The sequence below is a fragment of the Tamandua tetradactyla genome, chromosome 5, assembly GCF_023851605.1.
Source record: "Tamandua tetradactyla isolate mTamTet1 chromosome 5, mTamTet1.pri, whole genome shotgun sequence".
Taxonomy (NCBI): domain Eukaryota; kingdom Metazoa; phylum Chordata; class Mammalia; order Pilosa; family Myrmecophagidae; genus Tamandua; species Tamandua tetradactyla.
This window is the reverse complement of record NC_135331.1, coordinates 165818614-165830986: the sequence shown is the minus strand read 5'-3', so window position 1 is coordinate 165830986 and position 12373 is coordinate 165818614. Positions and strand designations below refer to the sequence as shown.

The 12373-nt window shown below is 39.6% G+C and overlaps 1 protein-coding gene across 3 annotated transcripts in view; it reads right to left on the bottom strand.

Annotated features, from left to right (window-relative positions):
• SOBP (sine oculis binding protein homolog) overlaps positions 1-12373 on the bottom strand; it is a 152234-nt gene that overhangs the window by 109844 nt on the left and 30017 nt on the right. For all 3 annotated transcript variants that reach the window (XM_077162559.1, XM_077162560.1, XM_077162561.1), the window contains exon 4: positions 6284-6435. In XM_077162559.1, coding sequence (XP_077018674.1) covers positions 6284-6435 — 152 coding nt within the window. The remainder of the gene's footprint in view (positions 1-6283; positions 6436-12373) is intronic.

Sequence of the window (12373 nt, the reverse complement as noted above, 5' to 3'; positions counted from 1 at the left end):
TGACTTCCATTTCCTGCATAGGGTCTCCTTGAGTGTACTAGGTTTGTGACCAGCAATCACAAAAACAGATGAGAGGGCAGTGCAACAGTAGCTCAGTGGCAGAATTCTCACCTGCCATGCTGGAGACCCGGGTTCGATTTCCAGAGCCTGCCCATGCCAAAAAAAAAGTGGATGAGAGAAATTCTGGACTCAGACTACCATAAAATATCTCAAGGCAAGCCATCTGCCCTGTCTCATGCATGCGCGTATTTATTTATTTAACATTTTTAACAAAGCATTTGCATTACAGAGCGTAATTATAGTCTCAGGAAAATGCACAATCGTTTTCTCTCCATTTCTCTGGACAGCACACTGAACAGCTTCACATAGAATCTTCTCCATCCCCTGGTCTTTATATATAAGGTCTCATAACATAATCCTTTCAAGTCGGACACACAGAGTAACTCTGTGCTGGATGTAGCTTATGATGGGAGAAGAACATCAAAAAGACCCACTCAGTAATTCTTTAAATGCTCATTCTTCAGATAAACCTGCACATTGTTAGCAGCAAGCGAAAGACTTGGCAATACAAGTGACTGGATCAATAAGGATAGCGTACATCCCAAATAAATAGATCCCTTCCTGATCATTTGTTTCACTGAACTGCCCACTGTCCAGACAGACAGCTGGACTATGAACTCGAGGCACGTACATTCATCACTCTGCAGCGGCAGTCACCAGAACACAATGTGGCTGATGCAATCTGACACTGTGGTTAATGTTAAAAGGGAGCGTGCCTTTTAGATGGATTGGATAATTACCGGCAGTTCAGATGAGAAAAACTTGATTTAAGTGTAGAGCATTAGCTATCACCAGAAGGATGACTAGAGATTTACTGCGCCTGAAAATTAACATTCAAGCATACATGTCGATACCCTGTGTATCGATCCCTGGGTAACTGGATTCATGTCTATGAGAAATGCCCCCTCTTCCTTCCATTCACTGGAAAGAAATGTTGAACGGGGAGTAGGCCTTGGAGTTAGAGGTTTTGATCATCTCTTCACATTTAATCTAAAATATCTAATATTATTCACAAGTTAAAGTCTATTCTGGGTAATGGGTGAGAGTTATTCCTTCTCTGTTCCCCCCTACAATCACCGAAAATGGAGCCTGTTCAAATTAGAAGGGGTTGCTATTCTTTCCTTCAGCACAACGCACTTGCCCATTCTGTTTGTGCTTCAGGTATCCTGGAGACCAGCATTTCTCAGCTGGTTTTCAACTTATACCTCCTTTCAGTATGCACGCCCCTCCCCGCAGCTCCCGACCCCATCCACAGAACTGCTGCCCTGGAACCCCCTCCAGCTTTCCTTAAAAACCAGCTTCACTTTAAACTGACCTATATTTCACTACTTTGGCCAAATCTTTCCTGCTGTAACCCCATCCTAAATGTTTCAAAGGACTAACGCTTCCTCCCTCCTCTGCTAAGTGCTTTTCACGGGTTCTCATTTGCAGAAACTCATAAATATCCCATCCCATATTTCAAAATACCAGAGAACAAGAAAATGTCTGGTTTTGCTGTTCTTTCGCCAGAGCTCTCTGAGGACTCGTTTGCTGTGACTGACGGGGAGCTCAGCCACTGACCAGCAGCTTAACGCCCTGAACGGGACTGCTCTACATGCCAGGGAGCGGGCGGGCTTCCAGCACAGCTTCACCAGGCTCTGCAGAACCAACGTGATCATCCTGCAGGTGAGGGTCACCCTGCAGGTGAGGGCGCAGGTAGACAGGCCCCAACGGACGCACTGGCACCCAATAAAACCAAGATGAATCCACGTGAATCATTTCCCTGGTCTCTTTGGGAGCATGTATTCGCGGACCAAAGATATTTACAAGCAACTGGCCAAAACACAACTATGGCTTCAGCTTCAGGCAGTCAGGGGACAATAATTGTATTTCTTAATGTCTGTCTCCAAGCTTTCACGAATGATAACCACTTCGCAAATTAAATTTTGCAGGTATTTAAAGGGAGAAAAAGCAGACAGGTTAATCACTGGTTTAACAGGGCAAATGTTACACATTTCTTCTGCACAAGTAGGTTATATAATTAAGTCTGAAACCGAGAAATCTTTCCTAGGATATATTCAAGTTTAATAAAAAAAAACCAATAGTCTATGTCTAAATAAAATGTAATTCTGAGTAATATCAAAAGGCATGTCAATTAGCAATGAGTGCTTCCAAACGTATTACATAATATTCCTCTCATTGAATATTTATACTATTATTATGATGATGATTGTTAGGATATCTTAATGGCATCATTTGCAAATGCTATTTCTGCCTCCATAAACTTTTTATTTTTAAGGCATGCTTATCCTTATCTCCTGCCCACCTAGGTTTCTTCCCACTACAGCCTGCTGAGGAGCAGCAACACTCTGATGTTAAAGAAGTATTTTTCTCTATCCTTATTTCAAACTACAGAAAAACTAGAACAAGGAGGCAAATCTCTGGTGCTCTTAGAAATTTATGTTTGTTACTTAATTGCCAATGCCATTAATCCATAAAGAACACTATACACTTGAGATTCAAACAAGAAAAGAAAACCATCATCCTTCATATTGCCTGCTTGAGCATTCGTCTTGAGTTTTGACTTCCTGTTTGATTTTGGACATTAGTTTAGGCAACAGGATATTTTCCATGTAAAAGGAAAAAAGATCAAACACAGACTTTTTGGAAATGACTACTATTTGTGGTCTTATTTATTACTCTCATTTTTAGAGGGATAATTGTTTCAAGGCATTAGTCTCTTAGGAAAGAATATTTTTAAGTTTCTGCTATTGTGCAAAGTAGAACTGGTATTAGCAGATTGGACCACATGTTTCAGCATCTCTTGCAAAACCACTAATGAGCCTCTGCGACTTTTCAACTCCAAGGCAAATCACTAGGCTAGAAATTCTTCTCTACTTGTGGCCTCACGAGGGGGCTGGAAAAGAGGGAGCTATTAGCCCCCTGAAAAGTCTCCAGGGCATTGAGTAATGAGATTGACATCCCATTGTTCCTCCAATGTCCAAAGAGGACAAAAGCATAATTATGTTTCTTACCCACTGTCTCAAAAAACTTTTGAGCTAGCCTTTTGGGAATAAGGATTCTACAGAATATAATTATGAATTAACACTATAAGTTTTTTAGAGCCAACATCCCGAAATCTGTAATATAGTAGCTAGATACCTTAAGGGACTACAGCTGTGATTCAGGATCCTCTTCAAACTGTTTAGTAGAACCCTCTGAAGAAAACCTACATACCTATAGCAATCCAAACAACTCCGCAAATGATATTTTAAAGGCAGTTTAAAAATATAACCTACATGCCATAAAAGGTTAACTTGGTTTCAACCCATCCCACTTCACTTCATGGTGCCAGGGTTTGTGAGAGAGATTTGTGACATTTGTAACCTAGCCCATTAAATGGACACAGAAACCCAAAGAGAAATGAAGGTTTGCAAAGCAAATGAAATTTAAAGAGCCAGTTTTCAGTAGGCCTTCATTTTGAGAGTTGGGCTATTTTCGTCCTTGTTTTTTTAGCAGCAAATCAATTCCTGTCTATATACCGAAGCATTTGTGAAGAGGAGAGCAGGGGAACTACAGGCCCAGCTGTCCAATTTACATTCACAAATGCAGGTGTTCCCCAGACACCAAACAGAGGTCAGCTGAATACTGTTACTAATTAGCTACCTTTTCTACTAGGATTTTTCTTTGTAAAGTTGTGCATGCAATTTGGGTTCAACTTACAGACCATTTTTAGATACCAGCGTTCTAACCAGCAAGAAAGGGGCTGTCATTAAAAAGCATAATTTACAGTATAATTAACTTTACCTGTTTTTTTAAAATCTACATTATACCTAAGGCAAAATTCTGTTCTGCACACATTAGTCACTCTTTTCCATCTACTTCTCAATATTAAAAAGTGTAGAATTTAGTCAGAAAAATCTTTTATGTAGGAATGAGAAGAATTCTGCCCTTTCTCAAACATTAAGAAAGTCTACCATCCTTATAATGAGGACTAAGGACTTTGGTAAATGATAAGAGTAGAAGTGGTTTTTTGCTCTTGTTTCAATGGGGAACATCCTAGGGCTTACTTCAGCAGTTCTTAGAAATGGCAAAACAGAGACTAGTATCTAAATACGATCCATTAGGAAACCCAAGCCCTAAAAAAATGACCACAAAATCCTATCAGTTAACAGAAATGCAGCAGCTGTACATGTTTATTGTAATGCAATACAATACTGTTGCAGAGATAACACTTTTAAAATTAAAAAAAAAAAAAAGAATCCAGAAGGATTCCGTTTATTTCTCTATTTTAAAAAGGAGAGCTTTGGCAGAGTTCTGGACTATGTAAATATGCATGAAGATCGTAGAAAAGACAGGTATTGTATGTACACTAATGGACTACTGACATCCGCAGGCAAAGTCACTGGCTAAACATCAAACCGTTGCAACTTCCAGGTTTTACACCATGTTGTTGGAAAACCTAGCCCACTTAATTCCTTGCAGGAAATGAAACCTAACGGTCCTCCTCCCAGGCTGATTTTTCGTACTGCAAGTATTCCAAAAACTTGATTCTTAAACATAAGAATCCAGTTTTCAAAAAACATGTGCCACAGATGTTTAAATCCAGTTTGACCTTAAACTTTGTAACAATGCAAAAATGTAAATACGGTATTCTGGGTTGTTTTTCCAAACGGAATCAGTTGCGTTTCTTCAAAGGCATACTGAAGTAGAAGCCACTTTGCAAAGTGTAAAGTGTCCCACAAGGATTGTGACAATACATCTAGTTTGACTTTATTCACAACAGGCAGGCCATCAAGATTCAGACCCTGAACCCTTCAGAATTATAGAAAGACAAAAACCCTTGTTCTATAGCCATCTTCTGGGATGGAATGCAAAGTATTTTGTTGTGGTAAGTAGGGTTTTGAAGAGGAAAGAGGTGCGTCCACTCCAAGGATTGTTACCACAGCGCTCAGCACTCAAAACGGCAGCCCCAGGGTCTCAGAGATCATTTTAATCCCCCCATTAAAACAAAACGGGTCTCTGGTGCGCTGCTCCTCATGCCCTCCTCCCCAGCCACACCAACCCCTCCCAAGGGAAAGTGAACTGACTGTCGACCTTTCCAAAAGAATTCCAAGCAATTTTCTTATTTCCCTCTCTGTTCCAGTGAGGATTATGAACCTAATTCTTAGAGACTGCTTCTAAAATTCCACCCCGCTGAATTCTGCAGCCTAATTCTTTCGGCATTATGTTTCTGGCAGAATGATGTGACCCAAATTTGCAGGAGATAATTTGCTGCAACAGTGCTTCTTGCAATGCAGTGAGTCTATGATTAGCATTTCAGGATGGCAAATATCAGACTAAAACCATAGTTTGCTTTAAGAAAGGGCAGATTTTGGTCCTGCGTTATAGAAATGGAAATGTGGACAATTTTATGACTTAAGGAGGCTTTACAGATCAATGGAAAATAACCAAGGACAATAATGGAAAATAATTTCAGGAAACTAGAATCAAAATGCTATAGCAGTTTTTTAGGGATTAAGAAAGCAGTTGTGTGTATATGAGTGTGTGTGATTATAAAAACATCACGCATTCTATTTTCCATAGATGGTGGCTAGTGATATTCTAAATGGACATTTTCAGACCTGGGATGTCTTGAAAAAAAGAACTATAACTATGGCTGTTCCTGTGTTTGCCCACCATGCTTCTCCCAAGTGCTTGGTTGCGTGAGCAATGCTGGCTCATGTATCCTTTTTTCAATCCTAATCAACTGTAGCATGGCTGTAAGGTGTCAAGTGACACTTGATGTTTTTTTCTTGTCTAGAATTTGTGGATCCGATTTTGGAAACAGCATTTGGGAAGACCACTGGAATTAAAGCTCTGGCCATGCTTATGAGGCTCATTTCTCACCCTGTATAAGAAAGCTCTACCACTTCTCTTCCATATTCTCTAGTCTATGCACTCTGCTCCTGGGGAGACACTTGTCACTTAGGACACCAGCTGTGATCACCGTGTCCCCATCAGATCCATTCACCCGCTCAGAATTCAAACACCAAGCCAAGAGAAACTGAAGAACAGGTTTCACATCAGAGGGGGACTGCTGATTCCAAAAGGTAGAGTATGACAGAGAAATAGAACAAACAAAACATAAAGAGGAAGAACTTAACACTAGAAGGCACGCAGTGTTTTCAGCTGGAAGCTAAGAGACACGTGCACCCGCGCTTTGCTGAGGCCTGCTTAGGCTGCCTCTCTCTAGGGCTCTTACCTTATTTCTCTTGAAGTAGGCTCGTCGGCAGGCCGCAAAGCACTTCTCGCTGCAGAAGCTTTTCACCTCACTTCCCATACTCAGGGAATAGCGCTTGATTCCCACTTTCTGGCACCAGGCACACATTATTTGTACATTTGACACATCATCTTCTATAATAAAAGTATAAGAAAAATGTTCATATCAGAAGCAAACATCCCTTCAAACTTAGACACACCCTGAATCTGACAGAACCTACCAAGGTCTGATTTTAGTTTCATACCTCACCACCTTCTGGCCCAAGGACAGCCAGCTCTTGGTTCAGTGCATTTTCCTTTCTTCCTTTCTTTTTTTTCTGTCTCATAAGTTTCCAAATGACATCATTTACTTAAAAACCAGAGCATGATTACAGAGCCATGGGGGGCTCTTAGGGTTTCTGAGTCTGGCTGAAATACTTCATCTTCCTGGTGAAACTAGCCCCAACATCAATGAAGCTCATTAAAGTCCAGGATACTGCTGAAAGCCTGCAAGGTCTGGGTTGGGTGGGAAATCTTAATAATGCCTGATGTGGACCTCGATAGTCATGAGCTGGGCTCAGTCATGACATGGTTCCTATTGCCATTGAATGATATGGGTCTTGTTTACTCTTAGAAGATAATGACTCCAAAGCAAGGTGTTTAGTCAAGGAAGGAGAGATGTGAGTGGCCAGATTCTGGAGATGGAAAGGGACAAGGCTGGTTCCTTGAGTGGCCTCCTGTGATGCAGCCTTTCTACCCTGTCTCTTCAGGGAGGCACAGGACTGACTTAAATTCTCCTCCTCATGGTGTGCTTCCCAGCCCCTGGATGGAGGCATGGTGAGGGTGGGGTCAGCACGAGACCTGTGGTCACACGGCTGCAGACCATCCTCAGCCATCCCCTCACTCCGGCAGGACCCATCACCTTGGGGATGCTTGGAATGACTTTAGGTGGTATGCAAATATTTTCAATATCTAAAACTTTGTGTTTAAGTGAGTCTGTTAATAAAATATATTGAATAAATCATAGTGCAGGTAGTAAGAGGATATGGCAGAAATCATGATGGTGACATTCAAATTTGGGAGACACTGACCTCTGGGGGTCGGGAGGCAGGCTAAAGGAAACTTTAAGTAGACGCCAAAGAAGTATTTCCTTGGTCCCAACGGGGCTTTGCTACATCTTGAGTTTTCTCTGCCCTCCCAATGGACAATGTGTGTATATAACTGATTGTCACTATATACTGACTGTCTCTTCTTCCTTTATAGACTTTTTTTTTTTTTTTTACTAACCCAGACTCATGCTCCAGACATGAATGGAAATCACAAAATCCCCAACCAGCTCTGGTATAGTGTTGTCTGATTTCTGAATAAAATCCCCCAAAGACTAATTGCTAAGCAAGGCCTGGTCCATGAGCAGTTGACATATTCATGGTTCATAGAGTCTGTCATGCAATCATTCCATTTCCAGAGGAAAGATTTGGTTTGAGGCAGTGTGGTCATCAGCCTGCAAAATTAGAAGCAAACTAATTTGTAGTGCAGTGATAAGGGTATTTTTTTCCCCTGAGTCTCATCACTCAGAACTTACATGCAGCATTTTATTTACTTAATGAAATAAATATTGTCATTTTAATTATTTATTTTAGTTCATACACTATATATTGTGATTTATTGTTAATTATCAAATGAGACAGTGCAAAAGTGACCTTTACTTTTAACCAAACATTTTTTAATCACATAAGTTTTAAAAATGGAATCATATCATTCATTCAAATTTCATACAAGTATGCATTTTTAATTTACTCTATTCAAAGAAAGCTTTTATTTATATGATTTCTAGGCTGGCCTCACCTGTTTACATATAGACATTATACATGGCATGAAAAGTTAACCAGGCCCTATAATTTACTTTATAGTACAGAGGAGTTTTTAAAATTACATTAGCATTAAACCTTTTAGCACCATCTACTAGTCTCTATGTTTCCTAACTGGTAAGCTGCTTTAAAATCTTAAGTGTCTGGAAAAGAAAATGATAATAGCAGAACGCTCACACATGATCCGTCGGCAATAAGCTTGATTCTGGTGAAATCTGTAAGGAAAAAACATTTTATGGGGGAAATCATTTGTCCTCACAGGTCAAGCAGGAGAGACCATGCCCCAAGGAGCCATTTCAGAGCATGCATTCGTTTCCCCTTGTTTCATCCCTCAAATCGTCTGGCTTGGAAAACAAAACACGAGATTTTAAAGTCCTAGGTCTTTAACTATAATGGACTAAAACTGAGATGAGAAATGGTAACGTGCCAAGTTGTAAGAAACTGGCATCTAGCCTGCCCCCTCCCGCCTGGCCTGCAGGAATGGGCTGGGAGCACAGGACAGCTCACAGGGCTTCACTCCATCGTCACCAGACAGACCCACGTGTCACTGTTTAAAGGCAGACAAGGATACTTTCTTACAATAGACCTAACAATTTAAACAAAAAAGTCGAATCTGAAAACAGATTAATTTTATGAATCAGTCTTACTACAAAGGAACAATATGGGAAGATGAGACAAAAGAAACTGCATACTTTATATCTGGCAGTTGAAAAACTCTGAGAATTGTGATTGGCATCTGTCTTGTTAAATAATTCAATATTCCCAACCACTTTTTATGAGAATCCATTTCATAAAGGTAAATACCCTGGAATACTTCCACATTTCCCCTTTTCTATTATCAATAGCTAGTGATCCAAAGAAACTTCTGATAACTGCATTATTCCAAAAGTTCAAAAAAATTTTTAGATATTTCCAGTATCCTATTGTGACAGTCATTTACATTAATATACTATTTAAGAAACTAAGAAAGAACTATGATTATCTAAATTAGTTCTGGCAGCCAAAACATAGCTCAAAACACTCTTGCCAGTTACGAGATGGTGCTCCCACCTTAAACATCGTGACTGCACTGGGGGGAAAAGCATAACTTTCTTAATTGCTTAAAGCCAGGGGATCAGTTCATTTCAACAACCACATCTTATTCTACCGACACCTGGAAATGGTACGCATGCTTCACTTTGGCAAAACAGAAGGCCCAACCATTTTAGCTTTCCAAACTTCATCTGCCTTAAGTTTTTTATTTAAATAAATAGTTCTTCAAACCAGGGAAAACCTGGAATTCCTCTCATATTTAAGTTAAAGGTTTGTGCCATTAAAGACCAGAAGCTACTTCAAAGATTTTCAAGGAAGATTCACATATTATATTTTATAGGTTTACAGCCTGTGTATTTTCCATAATGAACAATGCAACAACAAATGCAAAATGTTTACAGCATTAAATCACATTCTCAAAGAGAACAGTTTGTGTAACATGATAAAATTTTCATATGTTAATAGCATATAAATATGCATCAGTCAGAATAAGCATGTTGCAATTAATCATGAAACATTTGTACCACCTCCTTAGGATTTAATTAAGCAGAATGTTTAGGGCATTTTCTTTCCAATCTACTGTTCAAAGAGCTATAGAACATTTTTCTAGTTTAAATCCCAGAAAGGTAAGATCAGGTTAATTACTCTGAGATGAAATAAAAATTGTGCTTATTTATTATAGTGCAGAGAAGTATGAGATCAGGCGTTTCTGGAATGCCTTGCTGAAACTATTTGAGAAATTACCTTATCTGGTGACCTTTAAAAATAAGAATGGTCATTGGTCAGTGATCTAGGGGCATTCTGGACTGCTTAAGAACACACATATAGCTTACTGGACAAGAGCCCAAAGAAAACCAGGAGGGCCTTAATGGACCACAAGCTATTAAATTCAGATTTACCACCCCTTTGTAACCTTTCACAGGAGTCTGTGACTGAGGGAAAATCCTGAAAATATTTGCAGCTGACATTTATCTTCTTCGACAGTTCCTAGAATGCACGCATCCACATAATCATTTTGAGACCTGAATTACATTTTAGACAATTTGCAAAACAGTCTAGAGTGACTCATGGGTGTTTCCCACACCATGAAACAATAGTGTGGCATGGACAACACTCTGTCAATCTATTTGTTGGAGCAAATGTATTTAAGAATGAAGTAAAGACACAGCCTGGTAGGCAGCCAAGAAATTCGAGTTAAAATTTGCTTTCTTTGCACCCCTTTTTGGAATTATTCAATTCCAAAGACCTAGGGCAGTCCAATTTAAAAGTCTCTATAAGGTCCTCCAGAACTTTCATACAGTTCTGTGTTCTGGAAAGGAGTATACAAGGAGACTCAGAGAAAACCTGGACCATTAAGCAAAAAGGAAAATAATCATAACTAATCATTATTCAATTCTAGAAGGTTCCAGGCACAGAACAACATTCTTTAAATCCATTATTTAATCTTCATCTAAACCACCACCACCACTACCCAAGGCAGGTACAAACATTATCCCCATCATACAGATGGGGAAACTGAGGTCTGGAAGCTAAGTAACTTGTACCAAATCATGCAGCAAGTACATACCAAAGCCCAGACTATCTTGCTCCAGAACCCAAGCTCTTGGGCATGACACCTTAGAGATTATGGCCTTTCTAAAGTGCCTGAGATCATGCACCATCCACTCAGCTCTTCCTTCACAAAACAGGACTAAACGCTGTCACAGATTCTGCTCCTTAGCAGCACACCATCCCATGACATGCTACGAGATTTAAAAAAATGGAATCAAAAGGGTCAAAATGTCTTTGAGGAGACAGCTGACGTGTTAATAATTGTTGAATGATTTTTTATAAAACAAGTTGAAAGCCAGCAGAGCAAGCCTTTGCTTCTTCATGACTATGAACTGTAGATTTGCTGCAAACAGCCCATATGAACTTTCGCAAGAACATTAAATGATAAGAACTAATAATACTTGGAACCCGAAAGCAGTTATTCTACCCACAGACAAGCAATATCCTCATCACCCTTCTCTCTATAAGAAGGGAAATTATAGTAGGGTACAGGTAAGAGCCTTCTGTGTGGGTAAGCAATGGACCACCTATATTTGTAATTTCAAGAGTGCCAATAAGACTATCCTAGCTTCAAAAGTTATCCCTCAACTGCTCACTAATGGATTAATTTCCACCATGAGGGAGTAATTTCTTTGGCTAAATGTGTGTTATAGCCTATTAAAATGCAAATTCCTGAAAGCAAGGATGCTTGATACAAATTTGTAAATTATGATTTACGCTTTAGAATGAGTGATCCTTTCTAGAGAACTTTTCACAGGGAATGAGAAGAAGGGCTGAGGAAGACACAAAGCACCATAGGAAGAGAAGACAGGGTTCCAGTGAGAAAGGCAGTGGATAGAGATGGAAAAGGCTTGGGCACAAAAGCATCTAGTCAATATTTTGCTTTTGTTTGGCCCTGGACACAAAGCTGTAGCAAGCTGAGGGCAGCCAACTGCAGGCTGAGCAGTTGGAAAAGAAAACACTGTCAAATAATACTGTGGAATGTGAAATAAAATGGAATTAAATATTTTGAGTACCTTTTAGATGTGGATATAAATTATGGTAGAATTTGAATGAGGCAGGGAGGAATAACATACAGCTAGAAAATGCTAGAAAAGAAAAACAACAGGCAGATTCACTTAGTTTGAGTCTCAATGGGATGACTTCTTTTTTAAGCAAATGAGGTAATGGAGGGACGTTACCTTGTCAACCTAAATCACTGCTATTTGAAAGACAGTATGGGGGAGTCCAAGAGATAAGAGACAGAGCAGTCAGCAAAAGTACAAACACTGCCCTCTTAGTTGTGTAATGTGGACAAGTCAATCACAGGTATTGTAATACCCACCCTAACTATAGCTGTGGTGAGGATCAAAAGAGAGAATCTATGCATATTACATATGCAGATGAGCCTTCCTTAGAATTACTGGCATTTAGAGACCAAGAAAAGGGTAGGTTTCAGCTGTATACAATCTGGAATAGCCCAAACACCAGGCACCAGCCTCTTCAATCACATCCTCTCCCAGAGATTATATCTGCAGAACCACCATCTTTGAATACAAAGAACAACCCAGCAATTGGTTAAATTTCACTAACTCAGACTATTTAAGAGCAAAGCCATTAAATTTAATAAAAGTCTTACAGTTATTCTTTTAAAAGATAACTTA